This window comes from Episyrphus balteatus, chromosome 1, assembly GCF_945859705.1.
Source record: "Episyrphus balteatus chromosome 1, idEpiBalt1.1, whole genome shotgun sequence".
NCBI classification, from domain to species: Eukaryota; Metazoa; Arthropoda; class Insecta; order Diptera; family Syrphidae; genus Episyrphus; species Episyrphus balteatus.
In genome coordinates, this window is record NC_079134.1 from 112,031,815 (window position 1) to 112,054,088 (window position 22,274).

The 22,274-nt window shown below is 31.9% G+C and overlaps 1 protein-coding gene across 2 annotated transcripts; it reads right to left on the reverse strand.

The window, feature by feature from the left end:
* Positions 1-3,271: 3,271 nt before the first annotated feature.
* LOC129921298 (triple functional domain protein) lies at positions 3,272-21,132 on the reverse strand. 2 transcript variants are annotated; one of them, XM_056003060.1, is made up of 7 exons: positions 20,872-21,131; positions 20,424-20,507; positions 20,000-20,327; positions 4,704-4,790; positions 4,542-4,646; positions 4,339-4,470; positions 3,272-3,731 (listed from the first exon to the last, which is right to left on the reverse strand). In XM_056003060.1, the coding sequence occupies exons 1-7, from the start codon at positions 20,991-20,993 to the stop codon at positions 3,324-3,326; spliced, it is 1,266 nt and encodes a 421-aa protein (XP_055859035.1). In that variant the 5' UTR covers positions 20,994-21,131; the 3' UTR covers positions 3,272-3,323. The 2 variants fall into 2 exon arrangements, with proteins under 2 accessions (XP_055859035.1, XP_055859036.1); XM_056003061.1 differs by lacking the exon at positions 4,339-4,470 and having other exon boundaries at positions 20,872-21,132.
* Between the last annotated feature and the right edge of the window lie 1,142 nt (positions 21,133-22,274).

The following is a 22,274-nucleotide window of genomic DNA, read 5'->3' on the forward strand; positions in this document are numbered from 1 at the left end:
ATTTTTTAAATCATGATTCTTGAATTTTGCAGTTCGGTAAGCACATGAAAAACAACCGTCATGCAGAATAAAAAAAGCCTTTTTATTTTAATTTATCGGTTGCTTACCTGCTCATAAAAAAAGCAGGTGCTTTACTTTCTCACTGTTGAACATTATTGTGCTAAACTCCAACTAAAACCGAGGTCTGAAAATATTTTTTTAAACATTTAATTTAAAAATAATTTTTAAAGTAATTGTTTTTAATAACAATATTACGTTGTGTTTTTTAAATTATTGCGTGAGCTGTACATGAACAAAAATCCCGACTATGTTAACGTTTAAACTCTAAGGCCTAGAATCTAGAAAGCAAATCGAGTAAAGATTACGCTTTCATACAAAACTCTTTCTAAAATTCCATACAACAAATAGCATAACAAAACAAAAAACTTTGTTCTGCTTTTCGTTCTTCAATATGCTATTCGACCAGCGAAATTGAAAATTGCAGTTACTATTATTATCTGGAGAGGTCTCCACCTCAACTAATAATTGTGTGCGGAAAAATGACGTTTGAGTTTTTTCTTTGCTTTTCTTATTCATTTTGTCAATTTTCTGAAATTATTTAGGCCCAACTATAATAGGCATATGCGCCCATAGGCTTCTGTCAAAATCGAACGAATTGCTTCGTCCTGTTTCTGAAAACATGAGGAGTAGCCATAATGAACATACGCGCACATAGCCTTCTGTCACATTTTACATTTTTGTTTTCCATATTTTTTGTAAAAAAAAAAACGCGTTGAATTACACAAAAATATTTTTAAAACTGGTTTTATACAATTCGTTTTATGGCATTTTTATTGAGTGAAAAGTAATTTAATTTTTCCATTCCCCTTGCATTCATGTTGTTTACATTTTATTCTGAGAAATTTACTCATGCCGTGCGCTTCAGAGCGCACGGCATATGCGATATGCTTCACGAAAGTTAACGAAGCGCGCACATGCCCATTATGGCTGTCCCCCTAAGAAATGTGTGTGTTCGACAACTCACTCATGCCATTTGACATGAGCCCATGCGCGCATATGCCCATTACCTATAGTTGGGCCTTTTGAATTTATTTCATAATTTTAGTTATGCAATTTGTGATTTCTTTACAAAAAAAAATTTCTGCAAGATTTCGCAAGCATTTCACTGCCTTTGTGGAGTGTGGAGACCGGCGGAAAATTTCGTTTCGCATCTTGGGTAAAGAAACCGCACAGCTTTGAAAACAAAATTTACATATAGGAGAGCCAACTTCACATAGCCATCGGTGTGGGAGTATTTTAATGATTACCAGTGGCGTAGCGAAGGGGGGCCGACCGCCCCGGGTGTCACCCACTTGAGGGCGACACTCGAAAGCTACCAAGTAGTAATGGGCCTAATAGATTGCAGAGTATTGACAAAAAGTAATAACAGTTGTAAGCGTTACTATAAAACAATTTTTTTCTTAGAATATACCTACCTACCCAAGACTCACCTCTTAAATTTAAAAAGTGGAGAAAAAGAGAGGTACAAAATGTCTGCTAAAATTTAGCTCAATCTGCGTACTAGACTATATGTTATATATTCAATTTTATTAGTTTCAGTAAAAACTTTAAGAAAAACGTAACATTTTCTTGTTAAAAGTACAAAAACAATTCTTAGAATGGTTATAAACTCCAAACCAAGCATGCAATTTAGTGACGAAAATTAGTGTCAAAATTATTGGTACCGTTTTTTAAAGATTTTAATGTACCTATACAAATTTTAAAAATAAAAAAATTGGTAAAAATAAATAAATTAGTCGACACATAAAAATAAAATTTCATTGGTTCTTTGTCCTTTATTATTGAATTTTGAAAATTTTCCTTCGCTACTTAAAAAAAAATAAAAAATCGGTTTTATTCAATTTTTGCTATTCCAAAATTTACTTATGGTAAAGAGCAAGTAAAATATCTTAATATTATAGAAAAGTGAATAGTGAAACCATAATTGCCGCCCTGGGTGCCACCCATGTATGCTACGCCGCTGATGATTACTGCCTATACATATCTGTTGATCTTTTTGATTATCACAAAAAAGTGTTCAATTAGCAAATGGTGATCGACAAAGTTAAAACTCTGTACTAAAAAGAAGAAGAAGAGAAGTTTCACGAAAAACTAATTAAACGTAGCCACCAGAGATACCCAAAGGAGATGGGAAACTTTCGTACGTTTTACCCCCCAAAACCCATTTGTTTATTTCGTGTTGTTGTAATCTCTTTTGTATTCGTGAATAAATGTGAAAAACACACATAGTGTAGCCACGGTGTTTTTACGCACACCTAAGCAAAAATCTACGATTTTTCACGTATACTTAGCCAAAAATGTATATTTTTTAACGCATACTTATCCAAAAATGTCTATGACGTCAGAAGTTTCTCATCTCTTTTGGGTATCTCTGGTAGCCACATTAGTCACAGATAAAGCGGTAACGGAGAAGACGCCTACAAGTCTTCTCGGTTACAGTCTTTGTCTCGTAATAATTAAGCTATTTTGAATTAGTTTTTCTTGAAACTTCTAGAACTTTATCATGTTTCCAGAAAAAATATTGCTTCTTCAACGAGATAAACTGGATAATAAGCGCGAAAATGTCCTAAAAATGCAATTATTATATTTCCCGACGTTCAATTGGATTTAACTATTGGCTTTTGAGGTTGATGATGTAATAAATGTAGCTGATGTAGTTGATGTAGTAAGCTCAGGTCTCAGGAGGTAGTACCCATCACTAAAAGTTTTACTGTTAATATCTGAATAAAACCAGCATTTGTCTTTAATACATATTAGGTAATTTTTGTACTGTTTTATTTAACTTAAAGCTCCTGCAGTAAGATTAAGCTACTGATCGTAATCAATTGGCACAAAAATATCCATTATTCAAACTGTAGGTAATTGGTTTGTACCAAATTAGCGAGAGGTTTGCAAAATATAATAAAGTTAAAACAAAATAACAAACTGTTCGTTATCAAGTGAGACGAAGTGTACCTTTATAACTTTCAATTTCGTATTCAGTATTACAATTTATTATTATATCTATAAAGGGCCCAACCCATAGAATCCGTTGCGTCCGTTGCGTCGAAGTTTTTGACTGACAGCTCGATAAAATACACACGTTCTTATGGGAAGTCCGTCTCCGTCCGATCCGTCGCTTATGGGTCGCTTCCCATAAGAACGTGTGTATTTTATTTTAAAACTTCAACGCAACGGACGCAACGGATTCTATGGGTTGGGCCCTTAAGAATTATTTCTATTTTATCAAGTTGACATAATGTATAATAAATAATTACATATACTTAGAGTAATCGAAACATAATCCATATTATTATACCAATTATTAAAACCACCTCCATTGGAATTGTAACATTGCCTTCAATTGCCAGCCGTTCCCTTGTAGATACACTTATTCGGCCAATACACCGCATCCATTGTTTAATTACATAAGCCTCGGCCGCATAAAATTCATATTCTGGTCTATTTTTAATCCTATGTGTCACAACTATGGACTTAGAATTATTAACTGTAACTTCAATAGAGTCCCAAGAAAAATGGCAACGATAAGCCAATCGCTTCTTCTTTACTTCTGTACAAAGTAAGCATTTGTCAAATAGAAACACCTTACACCGATATTTTTTTCGAGACTTATGATTGTAAGCATCAAATTCATTTGATTTTCGGAAGTATCCCTGTTGAAGAATGTTAAGCTGAAATAAATCCAAAATTAAATATTAAGGTATAGTACAGGTATATTTATGTAGGCATTTAAAAAATAAAAAATAGTTACTCTCTCTCATGAAACTTGGCAAAAAGTTTGCTTTAGGGATAAGAACCAAGGATTAAAAAAGTCTATAAAAATAAGTTGGGTCGAAGGGTGTTTTTTTGAGTGAAAACAAAATGATGGGTCACCCTGATGAAATTTGGTAAAAACGTTGAATTTGGGATAGAAAGCAAAAAAAAAAAATAAGGTGAATTTTTTTTCTTTCGAAGAGACAGTAAAATCTGTTATTGGTCTGTAATTGGCTTTACAAAAAGGTATGGCACGTTATTTTAAGTGTAACCATTGATTTTTAAAGAACCTAAAGAAGTGTAGCAGTGTATTGTGTATTGTGTATGGATCATATAAAGTGCTTCCTTGAACGGCTGCTAAGCTAAACATTCATAGTTGCAGAAGCTTTAGCTCTCTCCGTGGCCCTGTTAACCGAATTTAAAGATATAATCGAAAACGATTTAATGATGCAACGATTTAATAAATTAATTTAAAAGAAATCTTGAACGCAATTGTTCCTGATCAAGAGCTATTCACTTATCTACCTCATCAAGTTCTTCGATTGATTTGATTTCTTCCGACTGGTTTACTACCGCGAGGTGATTTCTCATTCGAGTTTCTAGCTTACAACAAGACATCAGCACAGGCTTACAATTGATGCCATTTTTATAAAAATCCTGCGAAATACAAATTACAAAAAATAGAAAACAATCAAAAATGAAAACTAAATGATTTTATTAGAACTCACCGATATCAATTGCTGTAATAATAAAGGATATCGTGTCAGTCTTTGGATGGGTTGCACCAAGAAGCTATCAATTCCTAGCTTGTCATTGAATTCAGTTTGGAGTGTCTGTAAGAATAATTATATTAATGAATTTATTCATTTTTTTTATTCTTAGCCAATAACCTTAAAATATTCTCGATGATCCTGGCGTAGTTCCATCGATGTCTTTTTGTTAATGGTAAAAGTGACGTAGCAGTAAAAACTATTTTTCTAGAAATACATTAAAATGATTTTTAAATTTTCTTAATTGCAATAAGTCTTGAAAAATATAGGTTTATGTATAGTAGGTATGTCATTGTTAGATTTTCAAATTGACGACCCACGTGGAGGTTAATAGTCTTTTTTTTAGCCTGAATGAGCTGATTTCGAAAATTATCTCATTTCGAATGTCAAATCAAATAATTTCCTAAACGATTTGACATTCGTAATGAGATAATGTGCGAAACTATTTCATTTTGGGGCAGCCAAATAGCGGCAGAATCTTGAGCGCCAACTTCGAGTGACGAGGTGGCGATACACTGAGTGGCAATTCTCACACGCAAATCCTAAATCCCTACAAATTCTAAAAATTCGATGAGTATTCGACTCACACGTTGGAGATCCAGCTTTATTCTACATGAAAAATAGTTGGTATGTCATATTGTAGTTAACATAACGTGACCCTTTTTGAAAATTTTATTTTTCAAAAATGAATTTCTAATATTTTTCAAAAATCCAGAAGTTTAATTTTTAAAAATTTTAGTTTTAATAAAAAATAAAAAAACCGTTATTTTATTACTATTATATTAAAATGCTTTATTTTTTTAAAAGATTTTTACAAATTTGGTTTTACATGGCCGAGGACCGTCTTTCTGAGTGGTTATTTTGTTTTTTTATTTCTACTTCGTTTTTCTAAGACAAATTTATATATAAATAACAATAATTGAACATTTAATTTTATGTTGTGAAAACATGGCCTTTACTCTTAACACGAATGGGATTTAATCCATCCAGGATAGAGATACATAGAAGTAGGCTTGTGTAGTTCGCGAACGAACTAGTTCAATTTTTGTTGGGCAGAGTATAGTTCACTCTGTCCAACAAAAATTGTCAGTACGGGTAAGATAGGACGTTCGCATCTCACTCTGCATCATGTTTAACGCATAAGTCTATCACAACAAAAAGCTCTCACAGCGATGCCGCACTTTGCATAAAAATGTTTCAAGTTTGATCGCAAAAGTACCAGCGTTACCCCTTTGTTGGTAGAATTTCACAATAACTAATTTTTATAAGAAAGAAAAAAAATTATCTTTTTCCACACCACCAAGATGTAATAAAGTAAATTTTGGCAATTTACTTATTCAAGAAACATCCCGACGCAACACGTCCGCCAAAAGATTTTCCCTGAAAGTCCATTGCAGCGCATGTTCAAATGTTAACATTGTTTGTTTTCCAAACAAACGAGAAACATATAGCCACCAAGCACACGACAACACTTACGTCTGTTTTTTCGTTTTAAAACCTTAAAAAAGCATTAATCCTGAAAGCTCTTTCACAAAAACAATAGAAAAAGGGAGTATTTTATGAAGGAAGTTTACCAATGGTAACTCTTATGTATTGTGAATATTTTTAATACACACCCTTGTTGAATGAGTTGCAGTCTTTCAGTCTGTCACCTCACCGATCGACGATCGTGTGGCAGATAGGTCAAAGGAGGATAAAGAAATTACAACAACAATGTCATGGCACATCATCGTTTGGTCTCACTGATTTGGAAAAAGATTCCCATAAGGCCTGTACTGACAATTTTTGTTGGACAGAGTATAGTTCATTACAGTGAGCTAGTAAACTTAGTAGGTATTCTTAGGCCGTGTGTGAATTGCGTTAAACCGTGTAAAATTTTTGACACTATTGAGGTGAACAAAAAAATTTCAGCTTTATGGCTTATTGTTTAATATTTTTCTCTGCCACTTTTCGGCCATCAAACTCCTTTTTAATAAAAAAAAAAAACAAAACAAAACCATCGGCAAAATTCGTGACATTTTTTGAGGTTACCTCGAAAACCTGACGTGATGGGGCAAAATGGACTTCGGATTCGGTTTCAGCGACCCAAAAACTATTTGAAAAACTTACATATTCGCAACCCCGGTAAAAAAGCATTCAATTCCTTCCACATTACATCTCATAAAGTCAATTTTCCTGCACATCTGAATTTGAAGAAGAATTTCTTATACGCCGAGTTCAGAAACCAAAGGGCATATGAAATTTCATCCATGTCTAAGTCTTAACGGAGAAGAAACAGTAGTAGTATTAGAATGGACTTGTTAAACTAAATTGAACTAAACTGAACTACAGTCGTCAGCATAATTATTTTGACTAATTTTCAATTCTCGATCTGATGAGAATAATTTCTAACGGTTAAACTTTACATAGGTAAAGTTGATGGTTTTTTTTTAAGTATGTTATGGTGAATCTCATGGTGGTAAAAGTAAGTCATATGAGTGAAATTTGGAGTTCAGGCAGCTTTTTTTGTATTAGAAGTGCTATTTTTTTAGTGGCATAAGTATTTTGACCAGAATCCTTTTTCAATTTTGGTAAGGTAAAGTAATACTTTTGCTTATTTTAAGCATGTATCCAACTGTTGAACATGTTAAGGCTCAGATTCATAAAAAAAAATTGGAAACATTTCGCAAATAAATATTGAAATTAGGGCATTTATTGTTACAAGTTAAAATTCCCGTTACCTGTTAAACAAATCAATGGAGAACTGATTTGTTTGCGTCAAATTATTTCTTAGCTAATAAAGAAACACAAGAGTACGAGTACTGAGTAGAATCAGCTATGAATCTGTACAAAACAAAAAATTACACAAAAAAAAGACAATTTTTTTTTGCGTAGTTCACTTTGAATCCCAAATTTAACCCTAATATCATGGATGCTTAACATCTCTAGAGAACTAAATTTTGAAATCATTTCACAAAAACCCTTTTTTCTAGACTTAAAGGCCCCAACCCCTAGAATCCGTTGCGTCCGTTCCGTCAATTCATCCGTTGAAGTTGAAGGATGGGACAGAAAGGGGTGACCCATAGAATACGTCGTGTGACGGATTGCTTTTTGACAGCTCACTTCAAATTCCAAGGTGTGTTCAATATTTTATCTCTGAATGTGCACAAAGTAGAAAGTTGGGCTACTTCTTCCGTCAAATCCATCCGTCTGCGTCCGATCCGTCGCTTATGGGTCGCTTCTCATAAGAACGTGTGTATTTTATCGAGCTGTCATGTCAGTTGAAAACTTCGACGGAACGGATGCAACGGATTCTATGGGTTGGGCCCTTAACACTTTGTAAAAACTATGCAGGTGAGGTAAATAAAAAAAGAGACTTAAAAGAGGAAGTTTGAAAAATAGAGAACAAAAAAAGAATTTTATGAAAAAAGAGAGTGTAAAAAAGATCAAGTCTTTCACAGCAAAAAGTGCACACAGTAATGCCGTATTATGTATAAAAAAAGCTTCAAGTTTGATTGAAAAAATACCAGCGTTACCACCTTGTAAATTGTTTAATTAATTATAATTTAATTTAATTATAATTAACTGTATTATAAATCAGTTTTATTCAAGACGAGGGTTTTGGCTTTACAAAAAGGTACAGAACGTCACTGTATCTGTAACCGTTGATTTTTAATAAATTTTTTTTCCAAATTAAGTCAATTTTTTAGAAAATTGCCCCTCCCGGCTAAACGGGGGAGAATAGACCCCCCTTCCCATAAAATTTGTTTCTTGTCTCAACCCAACCTACACGCTCCAGCTTTTTGGCACATTACTCCTGAATCACCCTGTATATTGTCTTAGGGCCACAAAAAATGTTACTTGAATACTCTTATAGCGACCAACAAACGATACATCAGGGGCCCCCAAAATAAAGTAGGGTGTTGTTATTTTCTATATCGAATGGGCGCCCAAATATCAAAGGAATCCCAAAATTTAGTCTTGCCCCGGGGCCCCGGCAACTCAACGTACGCCTCCGTTGAAACATTACTTTAGGGACAACTTGTACCTTCCTGTGCATATAAATATTTTCAGAATTATATTATAAAAATGACCATGTTTAGGGCCAGCTGTACAAACGTGGTTCAGCATCGGTTCAGGAATTTAACTCTCCGATTTCGGCGGATTAACTGTGGATCGAGTTTGGTTCAAGTATGACTTAAGCTATTTTGACATAAATGGACCTTAAACCAGTGCTAAACTGCACCTTCAACACCGATTTCAGAAGATAAAAGTTGCTGAACCACGGAATAAATATTAGTACCTACAACTGGGCCTTAATTTTTCAATTCGATGCAACATTTGCTCAGTAAATATAGGAAAATGCCTCATAAAGAAACTATATTAATTTATGTATTTAGTTTATGGTTGTGCAACTTAAATTGGGTTTGTTGACAATCAAGTTCGAAGTAGCTTTACTTGAACTTTTAAGTAAAAAATGAGTCATAGCAGTTATCGATTATTTTAGTGTACTTTAAAAACCTTATTTATTTTATGTGAGTTGAATTTCCAATTATAATTCTTCTGCCAAACCTTCAAAATAATTTGGAACTGAAAATTTTATTTTACCACTCTGTTGGCATGCAATTTGATGATGTAATTATAACCAACGCCTCAATTCACTCGTATGTACCTACGAGTGTAAGTCTTCATCATTTGTATTTGAAGTTTAATCACGTTTGCCCCTCAAATATGTGGAACTTGAGAAAGACAAGTTTTGTGTTGCGAATTCTTTATTTGATAAAAATGACATCTTGGGTTAAATTGTAGGCTGTTCCACATTGTGTATATTTTTTCAATATACATAGCTATAAATCTTTTGGACTTTTTTTTTATTCGTAAAAGAATTAAAAAAAAACTTTTAGGATATGATTCTTGGGTGTATTCTAAGAAAAAATTGTGTTTTTTTTAATGAGGGTCTATCTCAAAAGTTGATAGGTATGTACCTATCAGTTATCGATTATTTTAGGAAACTTTTAGTTCGGTAAATAGGTACCTATATCTTGACTCATCATGTTCACCATTATTTCTCTGTTAATAGGTACCTACATATAAATAAGAACTTAGTTAAGGATTGCATTTTAATAAATGAATGCTGATATCTTCTTTGGTTTCTCAAATATTAATATTTTTGGGCTGCTCCAGGGGTGAACGCAGAAAAAAATTTCGGGGGGAGGGAGGGCGGCAGGTTTAAAAACTTAAATAACCATTTTTTTTGTATTATTAATCAGCCCTGTTGTGAGTTTCACCGAAATATTTTTTTTTTCGCCCGGAATTTAAAAAGCTATTGCAAGTTTCATCGGAACGAAATCAGCATTTTCCGCTTAACTGTTTTTTTGTTTTTCACCAAAAGTTGCTTACCTCCCATATTAAATAAAAAAAAGTTCAAGATACGAGGAGTTTGCGGGACGCGAACAACTTGTCGCCCGCAACTCACAATAGAATAAAGGAAAAGTGAAGTTTAATTTTTCGCGGTGGAATCTTGTTCACGTGAAACTCACAATAGGGAAAAAATTGTGACGTCAGTTTAGTTTGGATGCAGCATTGAAGAGGGGTTTCTTCTGAGTATAAATGTCAATATCTCGCGAACGACTTTTCGCACAAAAAATTTGTGAATGTTCTATACCCACGATTTTGTTCATCAATCCTCCTTGTTTTTTTCTTAATTTTGATTTAGGCCAAGCAAATTAGTAAATGAAATCGCATTTTTTGGTGGACAAAATTTTGTTCATGGAATGTGTTCGGGTGTATGACCTTATCATAAAAATCAATTTGGTGGCATTGTTGCCAGAGAATTTTAGAGGCAAGGAGCCGAATTAAAGAAGTCTTGGAGCCAAAAATCGCCAATTTCAAAAATTGTTCTTAAAAACTCATAACATGTATTTTGTATCATTTTTTAAATTTTGTTTTCATTTTTTTTTTTTTCAAACTTTAAATTAAATTAGATTTATGATAATATAAACAAAAACTATAAGGTTTAATGGAATAAACGCATTTGTCTCATCATGATCAATAATATCTAGAATACTAGCTGTGTTTAATTTTCCTCGTGATCCAGATTAGAAACATATGAATAATATGAAAGTAGGTAAATTCATAATTGCGCTATTCAGCAAGATGTCAGATTCTACTTCAAAGAAGTTTAGTTTAACTTCGAAGACTTTTAAGGTGCGATTATAATAAAATATAAACAAATCAAGTTCTTTTATTATAAAAGTTTTAAATTTTGAAAGAGCCAAAAATCGCCAAAATGAAAACTTAAGGAGCCAAATTTTGATAAATCGGAAATCAGAATTTGAAGTAGCCGGAGAAAACTTAAAGGAGCCGGTTTGGCTATAAATAGCCGGTCATGGCAACACTATGGTGTGATGAAAGGATGTCGGGAACAGCCGTCATCTTAGAAAGGGGTTAGTACCGTTTTTATTTAATAGCTCCATTTTTACTCATTTTGACCAAAAATGACCAAGGAGAATGTATGATAGCACTTGTAATTATCCAATAAAATAAGCCCTTACTCGTTTTAGTAATAACAAAAGTGTTCACAATGAAAATATTAAAAAATGGCGCGAAATTAAAAATGAAACCGCTTAAATTTTTGAAAAACTTTAATATATGTACAAGTGCATGCATAAATGATTATGTATGTCCAGTACATACTAATACTATATCGATATCTTTAACCAATGCATTCAGTTTTGAACTACAAGAACATCTAGTTGTGAACAAAAGACAAGCTTGAATAAAAGCTTTTAAAATGAGTTAACTGCGACTGTGAGTAAATTTGTTTTGGCATACCTCATCAAAGGTTGTCGTCACGTAGGCTATAAATTATCACCAATCACGAGTTTAATTATGCTGATTAAGCTTTTTTGTTTGTACTTTAACAACTGCTTACTACATGCACTGAACTATATCAATATATTTAATAACATTAAGTAGGTAAGGAACGACAGCCCTATGCATAAACGCATTATAGTCAAGGCAAACGCTTTTGGGGGCTTAATACTGGCTGCATAAGTATATTTTTGTATCGAAATGCCATTTTGGCATTCCATTATAGGTAGGTATACTTAAGTAATTTCAATTATTGTGTAAAGTGTTTACATTTATATAATTTTGTTTTGATATCTAGAAAAGAAAAAAAATGACAACAGTTATTTTATAGGGTTGGATAGTTTCTCCTCAATCAATTGTCTTACGAGTATGGGATAAGTATCTACCTATGCAGGGTCGGACTGGCCATATAACAGACTTGGCGATTGCCACCCGGGCCCTCAGCTATCCCATAGTTACAAAGTAAAAATGCATAAAGATGTAATAAAAAAGTACAGAAACAAATTTCAAACAAAGAAATAGGGCTTGTTTAACAAATGCAAGCCCTTACTCATAGAGGAAGGAATACCTAGAGACGCGACTTCGGTTGGTTTTTCTCTTCCACCCTACAAGCTGCAATGAGAGGAAAAACTCCACAGTGCTTATATGTGGTAGTTTTCCCGTGTATTTTAAATGGCACCAACACATTCAACTGTTGAGTTGTGCTCAAAACAATTAAAAACAATTTAAGTGCTCAGTAGAGGAATTAATTCATAAAAAATAATATAATAAATTCAAAACACGAACCTTTTTTTTATTTCTGTACATATTTATTGAAAGGTGGATGTCTGGAGTGAGCTATTTGAGCTATTCAAGTTCATGTACAAACCAAAATCATGTTTAAATTCAAAGTTTGTGAGGACATCTACTGGTGAAAGGAAGGTATTAAACGCATTATACCTTTCACACGTATTCACAGATAGGAAAACAAGAGAAAAATAAGAGAGATGTATACCAATTATCTGAAATTAAATTTGCGGGTGTTTTAGGCAAGGGGGGTACGAGTCGGCTCTCTAGGTATTCCTTCCTCTATGCCCTTACTCTAACAATTTGAAAGTTATATTTATAATTTTATAAGAAGTTAAAAGGTTTGAGGCCCCTGGGGTGTACAATTGGACATACCCTTGTACCCCAACCGGGCCCCTTTGCCCCAGACCGACCCAGCCTATGTATCTAAAAGAAATAGGAATTGTAACAATTTATTTAGGTACCAGTTTCTTATTATATTGGTAGTTTCATACGAGCACCTTGTCGGAGAGATCATAAATGGTAGCCCGCCTTCTTTCGGCTATTGGCTGATTAAGTTTTCAACATACTTTTCTCAATATTCTTATTCTTATTACAACGATAAATAAGAAACTTTACTAAAAAGATAAATGTGATAGCCCCGAACAGGTTTTCCAATTATTACTTGATAATTGGAAAAACCTGTGAATTGGAAATCGTAACCAAAAATTATCAAGTTATGTTGATAATTGGAAAAACTGTTCGGGATTGCAATTTCACAAGTGGCAGCAGTGGTGCAATGCGTAGTGCGTCGCACAATGGGGCGAAACTCCAAAAAGCTGGCATTTAATCAAATCATGAAGTTGAGCTTATGTTTTAAATAACCCACCTATTTCTCTTCGAAATATAATAGAGAATTAAAAATGAGAGAGAAAAATTAATTTCGACTCCACCACGTGGTATTCAGGAGATCATCTCAAAGGAGGAGAAAGATCACTTTGGGGACTTTTAATCATTTTGGGTTGTTTCAGTTAATTGTGTACTATTTTTTTATTACGTGTAGAAACTAGTGTTAGTGTTTTTTAAGTCGTTTAATTGTGTTCGCCGTAAGAATATGAAAAGTGTTCTTGCTACAATTTGCTACCCTGTGTAAGTTGTGCATTTTTAGTTGGTGACGTCATTTTCTATAAATGCACGTTTTTTTGGTAAAAATTCAAAGTGATAAAGAAATCCTTATTTTATTTAATTCGTTCATTTATAAAATGTGTATTTATGTAGGAATTTAATTTCATTTTTCATTTCATTTTTCATTTCATTTATTTCGATAAGTATCTAATTTACAATGACGCATTAAGATAAGGATCTTTTGGAGCATCTAAACCTATTTAACAATCAAAGTTTCTTAACATTCAAAAGGTTAAAATAAAAATAAATATCTATTTTACATACATTTAGAATTAAATAATTTGTAAATTTTCAAAAGAGCAAAAATAATTCAACATTTTATATATGTAGTTAATGCTCATAAAGTGAGACAAAGGTATAAGAAAATATTTGATAGTATTTAACTTAAATTCAAAAGTGGCAGCCCTAATTTTTATTTTTTTTTTATAATTCCTATTACTATTTTATAAAAGACATTCATATTTAAATTAAAACTGATTGAGAGAAATCGATCCGAAAAACCGTTGCAAAGCTTTGGGCTCGAACCGCTTAACTGCCTTCCCCGCTTAATTGCCTGGCTTTTCAAATACTTATAATTGAATTTACTTGCAAAAAATACTTTTAAGTACACATTTGAAACAAGTTTGACCTGTAAGAAGAACTTCGTTTCCTAAACCGCTTTAAAATTCTAAAATCCTACTATAGGTAGAAATTAACTAGTTAGCTATTTTAAGCTTTCAAAGTAATTTTGTTTTGTGAAGATTATTTTTTTAGTAATCAAACATGTTTTTTTTATTATTAAATAAATATAGAGATAACTGCCTATGAGCACTTAAACGGGTTCTTGTAAGTACCTTACCCGCTTTATTGCCTATTTAAATGGGGCATATAAGGTGAGGTACTTATCCGGGTTTTACTGTAGCTCTAATAGCCTTTTCACACCAAGCCAAAACCGCGGTTTTTGCAAAAAACCCTAAAAACCTATATCAAAAACACAAGTTTTTCCATACTTTTTTCATAAACCACAAGTTTCGTAAAACACAAGTTTTTGATTAAACTCGCCAAAAACCTGAAAATGAAAACATCCAAACGAAATAAAATAGTATAAAAAAAAACAAAAAAAAAAAGATTTGGGGGACCGAAGATGAAGAGTTCCTGTTGGAACTTTGGGCTGAAAAGGAGCCCCAGCTCAAAGGCAGCCGAAAAAACCGTCATATTTACATCGAAATGTCTAAAGAATTTGAGGGGCGGCCAATATATTACTCTCCGGAAGAAATTAAAATAAAACTACACAATTTAACGACCAAATAAATAAAATTATATTTAAGTTGTCAGAGTTCATTTTATTTGATCAATTTTGTGAGCTCAAGCTGATTTAAACTACAAAAATTAAATCCCATCGAAAACTTGACATTTGGATGTCAAAACATTTTAAACGTCAAAAAAAACCTGTAAACTTGTGGTGTGAACGCTTTTCAGGTTTTTGAAAACTTTTTGCCATAGGTAAACCGCGTTTTTGGGTTTGGTGTGAAAAGGCTATAAGGTGTATAGGCCAGTCATTATATACATTTGGAAATGCAAAATGACGGAGAAAGCTAAATTTTGGATATGTTGTAGAGGATGCTTAAAAAAGCTTAACTTGAGGTTATCGACCAAGATTTCCTATGAGCTTTTTTCGCCATTTTGAAAAAAAGGATAAAATTGGTTTTTTGTGTATCATGAACCGTTTTCGAGATATCGAAGTCAAAAATTTAGGACATGTCATTTGTTTTTTGACATAATCTATTTTTGGGTGATGAATATCGAAAAAATTATTAAAATAAAATTTGTAGACCACATACATCCCTACAATGTCGTATTTTTATATATTTTTTGGAAAATTTTTTTTTATAGAAATTAAATTATATTTTTCTATTGATTTTTTGTATGCTGAGCTCGAATCTTTAGTCAGAAAAATTCTATCACATCACGTTGAGATATTACCATGCCAATACCTACATCACAAAAATAGTGTTTTGAACGTTCAAAATTCAATATCTCAAAAACCTTGCACGTTAGAGCTATTCTAATGCTAGATTGAAATTAAGAAGGTCAAAGGCCATTAGAAAAGTATAATTTGGTTTCTATGGAAAATTATTTCTCGCCAATATTACTGTCATTTACGGAAAATCGATCTTAAAAATAGTTTTTTTGTTTTTTTCAATTTTTCTCAATATTTTCTAAATTAAAAGTATAGTTTTTCCAACCTTCAATAAAAGTTTTTATTTTTTAACCTAAGTAACTGCATTCCAAGACTTTCAAAAATCAAAAACTTTTTGGATTGAAAAATAGGCTATTTTTTCAAATTAAATTCGTCAAAAATCCAAACATTAACTTTTTGCTCAAAAAACATTTAAAATAGATAGAAAACATAACAAAGTAATTTTTAACCAAGATTTGTTAAAATCAAACCATTTTGGTAAAAGATAAAAATAAAAAAAAAAATCGTATTTTTTGCATTTTTTCAATATTTTTGAGATTATACAAAAAAAATGGTTTGAGTAAAAGTTATGACACTTTTATTATCCACAACTTTTGCATTTAACTTTTTTCGATAGGTCTACTTTTGACACAAATCGTAAGAAACCACGATTTTTGACACCAACCCCACTTTTTCGCCCACCCACCCTTTTCCACCAATTAGTTTGTGGGCAATTTATTTTTTCCGCTTTCATATACCATTTATCCTAAATTTTCCAACCACCCATATGCTGCTAATAATTTTTTTATTTTAAAAAATTATTGGCACTGATGTAATTGCAATTTTGATGAACTAAATAATATAGATATTGAAGCAAATTACAAAATGCACAATCAACACAAAAAGCCGGTATACTGTATTTACAAAATTTGGGTTAAGAAGATTGGGGTTACAAAAAAACCATTACCATCTTCTTCTCATTATTTATTAAATAAATACATACATTTGTATGTATGTGCTACTGATACAATCATATAAACATTAAAAAAAAACATGAATGATTGTTTTGTTTTTACAACCGAACGGGCGGCTTGTTTAGCGGTGGGCGCGGACTAAACGACTTTGCGGCCGGCTGGAAGTCGTAATTTTTGTCCAAACAAAATATAAAAATACGACATTGTAGGTCTCAATGTGGTCTACAAATTTTATTGTGATAATTTTTTCGATATTCATCACCCAAAAATAGATTATGTTAAAAAACAAATGACATGTCCTAAATTTTTGACTTTTTTAATTGATATCTCGAAAACGGTTCATGATACACAAAAATTGTGTATGTAGAACTCGTTAAAAGCTACAAAAAAGGTTCTTGTAAAATTTTCGCATCTCGTCAGATAGCCGAGTTATTGTCAAAAAACCAATTTTATCCTTTTTTCAAAATGGCGGAAAAAGCTCATAGGAAATCTTGGTCGAAAACTTCAAGTTAAACTTTTTTAAGCATCCTCTACAATAGACTGATTCAAAAAAAAAATTTTTTTTTGTTCAAAGCATTGTTGAAAATATTGTTGGAAATGACGAAAAAAAAATACTGTAAAAGTTTCAGCACTTAATGTTAACATTTAGTACCGCCGCATCGCAAATTTCTATTTTCCATACGATTTGTATGGGAAAGATTGTGTATTTGTGTTTAGAATTTTTTATCTTTTTAATGGTTCATCCAAAAGGCTAGGCAAAATCATTTTCTTTTATAAAATTGTTCGCTCTAAAAAAGCTCTTAATAATTTTTGAAGTTATACTTCTTATGGGACGGTGAGTATGAAAATTTATTTTTTGACAAGAATGTCAAAGGGATTATGACGCGATCACTATCTCCGAGACAATTGGGCAGCAGGGCTGTGGTTTCACTTTTAGAGTATGTAGTATTTTAGTATTTAGTACTTTAGTAAAAAAAACTCACAACACGTGGCAAGTTGCATGTTTCGTGTCGCAAATTGCATGTGGAATGTGGCAAGTACCATGTGGCATGAATCATTGTGCAAGTGCATGTGGCAAGTAGCACGAGGACTGTGGCATTCTGTATGCAAAATGTGGCAAGTTGTCTGTGGCACGTTGCATGTGGCAAGTTGCGTGTGGCAAGTTGCCACAAAAAACAAAAACATAACTGTAAATACTCATAAATGAAAAGAAAATAAAACAAAATAGACTAAAAATAAACTTGTATTGATATAAAGGACATCAGTCGTAGATAAAATTTAATTTTTTTTCTCAAAAATTTAGCACCGGAAATTGGTATGAAGGTTCTTAATTTTCAATTATAAAGATTTGAGAAGTATAACTTCAGTCGCGTGTACATGCGTACACACACTTTTTTTTTTTGATTTACCCCCGCGTTTCGAAGTTATTCAACTTTAAAATATAAAAAGGAATTTTTTCTCATTTTTTTCCTATTTTTTGACGAAATTATTAGGTTTTTCAAAAACTTTGGCAAAATTTTCGAATATTTGTATTCTATGTTGTGTTTTGGTTTCACAGATCCTTTTATATAACTCTCAAACCTCTAATACTATCATATTAGATTTCTTCAATAAATTCGAATTATTCATTTTTTCAACAAAAAATTATTTTAATTAATTTTTCGCGTCAGTTTTTTTTTTTTAATTTTATAAATGCAATTTTGTAGAGCGTTCAATTTTGTACAAGAAAATGATTAAATCTAGCCTTTTTGATGAACCATTAAAAAGATACAAAATTCTAAACACAAATATACAATCTTTCCCATACAAATCGTATGGGAAATAGAAATTTGCGATGCGGCGGTACTAAATGTTAACATTAAGGGTTGAAACTTTTACAGTATTTTTTTTTGTCATTTCCAACAATATTTTCAACAATGCTTTGAACAAAAAAAAAATTTTTTTTGAATCAGTCTGACATAATGACTAGCCTAGTAGTTCACAATCTTCAGTAAAGTTCAGCAGGTATGAGGGATAAAAAAGATTCCCATGAAAACAGGAGTAACAAAACTTGATAGAATTTGAAATACCATGACCTGAGAAATCCCACATGTCACACGTCACACCATCTCCCAGACAAGATCACAGCTAGCTGTTTAAATAAATGTAGGTACATACCGTTTATTTAGTTGAACAAGTTCCTATTTAAAAAAAAATGATTTTTCAGAAAAACAGTTTAAAGTTTCTGATTTTCTTATTCATTTTTTATAGAATATGAATTTAAAGACTATATTTATAAGTATGTAGTTCAAAAAGATTAATGGTAATTCCATTTTTACAGAAGGAGAGACAATATTTTCTGCAATTGAATGGTAGGATAGTTCTTAGGGTAATAACTTAGAAACAATTTTTGTGAACGATATCGTAAATATTTCTTTTTTTTTGTCAAACCTCCAAGAGTAGATTTAACTGTCCTGAAAAAGTACATCTCTCCTAGGGCTCAGCAGAAAATGCAAACGAAAGCAGATTTATGGGATCTTTTAGATCGGGAGATTAGAAAGCGAAAGCATTCAAATTGCACATTCGATCAGAATCAGAACAAATACCACCAAATTTATTTGTGTCTTTAATATACTCAATGCTAAATTTATTGAACAAATGGTTTGGCTGGAATTATAAATTGATCGAACAAGGTCCAAAAAACGCCATATTTTTCCCATAACAAACTTCAATCGCTTGGAGGCACAGGTTAGAATTAAGTTAGAGACTTGAAACTTGGAGAATATTTTCCAACCATATAAACCCTTAAGAGCATATAAATTCTAATTCTTTTAAAATAACGAGCACCGTATTGCTTGCAATACACAGCATGGCAGGCCATGATGGAAGTTTTGGTCCAATTCAATAAATCAATACAAAAATTTGTGCGTAAACAAATATTCTTTCAGAATATTAAAAAACTTTATTTTTGTTGTTGTTTCATTATGCAATAAAAAATGGTGAAGGTTAAAAAAAATTGAGGAAAAAATTACTTTTTCAAGATTTATAGGATTAAAACTTATACTTTATCCCTCTTAATTATAAACTTTGTATAACTTTATACAACTGTTTAAATTTGGAAAATGTGATCAAAAACCTTGTTTATTGTTGTCTAATAGCTGTAAACGTATACAAAAGAGTAGATTGTCTTAATCGCGAATTATGTGATTATTATTTTTATTAAATAAAGCATATTTCCAACAATTTGAAAAACGTTATGTAGTGTATAAGTAGACACAAATCTAATAAATACGACGGTAAAAACGGTTTTTGTACATACAAAAAAGTGGATGGTACAAAAAATATAACAAAAATATTTGTATGAAATATTCGACCATATTAACTATGTAATTTCAGTGTTGCACCTACTTTACTCTCCTCAATTATATAATAAAACACATTTCAACCACCAACCAATAACGAAATCCGTCATAATTCTTGAAAAAAATTAAACCCAAAAAAATAAACGCCTATCTCAGTAGAGTTGTCGTGAGTCGGGCTTTTTTGAATCTCAAGTCAGGCTAAGGATTGAGTTTGGCCATCAGCAGAGTCAGGGTATACAAAATCATGTTGTATTCAGTTTGGACTCGGGATGCTTTGCCCCGGCTTTAAATAGTCGTAAATTGTGTTCACAAGGTAACTCTATTTTATCTATATTTTTTAAGTTATGTAAAGTTACTCACATCAAAGTATTCCGAAAAATCATCAAACAACTTTTTTAAGTCCCTTTGATTCCGCAGCATCATAGGCAAAATCATCTTTTCATGCAGATACAAAATCTCTTCAATATTTCCCAAAAGATCAATTTTTGTGTCCTTCAGAGTATATGGTAGATCGTCACGAGTATAAATATTAGCATAGTTTTTCAGACCAAGTTTGAGATTGTCCACATAGCTAGCTTCCGTTTGCACCAATTCTTCAATAATGTAACTAATTTTCTTTGAAGCATAAATCTCGGTTTGATCGCATGGAAAGAGATTATCCAATGATAGACTGTCCTCATCCTCGTGGCTGCAATTGTTGGATTTTAATTTTGTTGGTGCATAAGAAATTAATTTCAAAACAGAAGAAAGATCTTTTGTAAAAGTAAAACGATAGGTGTCTTACTATTCGTCATGACTACATAAATCTGTAGGACTTGGGGGCAGCACTGTAGAAGAGATGGATGACAACGAATTCTGTGATGATTTGCTAAAAAACAAATACACAAACAATCACAATCGGTATTTTACACAATTTGATAAAATTATTTGTATCTATATCTAATCACTGATTGAATTAGATTTCATTTGCGAATACGAATGACATCAACTGCCTTTTTTTAAATAACAAATTTACATATGTACGTATGAAGCAACAATTTCTATACATATTTCTTTCATTTTATTTTAAAAGAATGAAAAACAAACAAAATCAAAACATTTTCCGTCGGTGGGACACAAGTGGCTATATAAAAAACAACAACTTGTACCATTCCGTGAATTTCTCATTAACAAAAAAAACCTTGGACACAACAAACAACAAAATTTAAATTAATGCAATGATCATAACGTACTCCAACAAATCAATTTTATGTTGATGTTTTTTTGCCAGTACCACCACGCTTAGCGCTACAGCCAAAAACGATATAAAAGAGCAGATGTCGAACCATGACAGATAAAAAATGTCGGGTAACATTATTTCGAGACGTTTTTTATGTATTATGATTTTTGATTTATTAAATAAAATGTCAAAAACGATAAAAGAATAATGCCCGACTTAAAGTGTCGCGTACACACACTAGAAGATCACATTCCGTTCTGTTGGAATCATTTAAATTTTTTCAACACTGTTGTTATTCGTCAAAGAGATTAAGCTTTTTTACTACATTAATTTTGCGATAAGATCACAACAGGGATGTATGTTAAGTACTTTAATACAATACAATTGTAGGTTTTTGTGTATTGTATATTGTAACTACCTACTCAACACTTTTATACCAGCTATAATACCTACCTATAATGTTTTTGATTTTCATGAATATATTTTGGGTTGCATGCAACTATATGACAATTTGATTTCTTGATTACAGCAATTGTGTTTCGTCTGGGGTTTGATTCATTATTTGTTGCCATGCAAGCGCAAGGTTCAGATCAATATTCTGCCAAACTATGTAAAAAAGAATAGAGGGGCATCACTGATCACATAAAAATAGAAGAGGCTAACCAGTGAGCTTGAGCTTGATGTTCATGTCTGTGGGAACAAATAATATTATTAAGAGAATAAGGTGGTTTGTTTAGATCTTGAGCTTTTACACAAAATGTATTTTTTATTTCGTGGTGTGTATTGAAACTTTTATGACATTAGCTGTTTTTTTCTGGCATTACTTACCGTACCGTATGTTTGGAGTACATATTTGTTTAATGTTGTATGGGATATCTTACTGGTGCGGACCATTGTATATATTTCTATAGTACTATCATGAAGGCGAATCTAGTTTTAGTTCAAGTCACCACTATTTTGAGGTGGCGCTCAGTGTATTTATTTCATACAAATTCGGCTTTTTCAAGTTACCACCAGAGTTTCTAAGATCGTTTTCCTTCATGATAGTACTATGGATGATGCGGACAATTTTGCACACATATTATAACTATGGCCATTGTGGCGATTAACTGAAATTTTGATGGAGAACTTTGTGCTTGTTTCAGTTCTGGACTGAGAAATAATAAAAATATGTTTAGTAAATTAAAAAACTAGCTTTTTTTGTTGTAATAAGCATAAATAAGAAAATAAAATGATTGTTAAAAATTAATTAACATAAAGTAGTATTTATAATTAAAAATTCGATTGGAAAGTGTTTGATGGCAATATACGTCAAGCACAAATCATTCGAAAATAGTTATTTATATTAAATTTAATTAATTAAGCATTATCCAATAATTGTTAAGAAATTAAACGGATAATAAAACTTACATTTAT

Excerpts from the sequence above, each read along its gene's own strand:
- LOC129921298 (XM_056003060.1), bottom strand. The coding sequence starts at position 20,993 with ATGTTACCCGACATTTTTTATCTGTCATGGTTCGACATCTGCTCTTTT. Across the intron at positions 4,647-4,703 it reads ATCATCGAGAATATTTTAAG|ACACTCCAAACTGAATTCAA; the intron begins GTTATTGGCTAA and ends TTATTCTTACAG. Across the intron at positions 3,732-4,338 it reads CAATCGAAGAACTTGATGAG|CTTAACATTCTTCAACAGGG; the intron begins GTAGATAAGTGA and ends GATTTATTTCAG.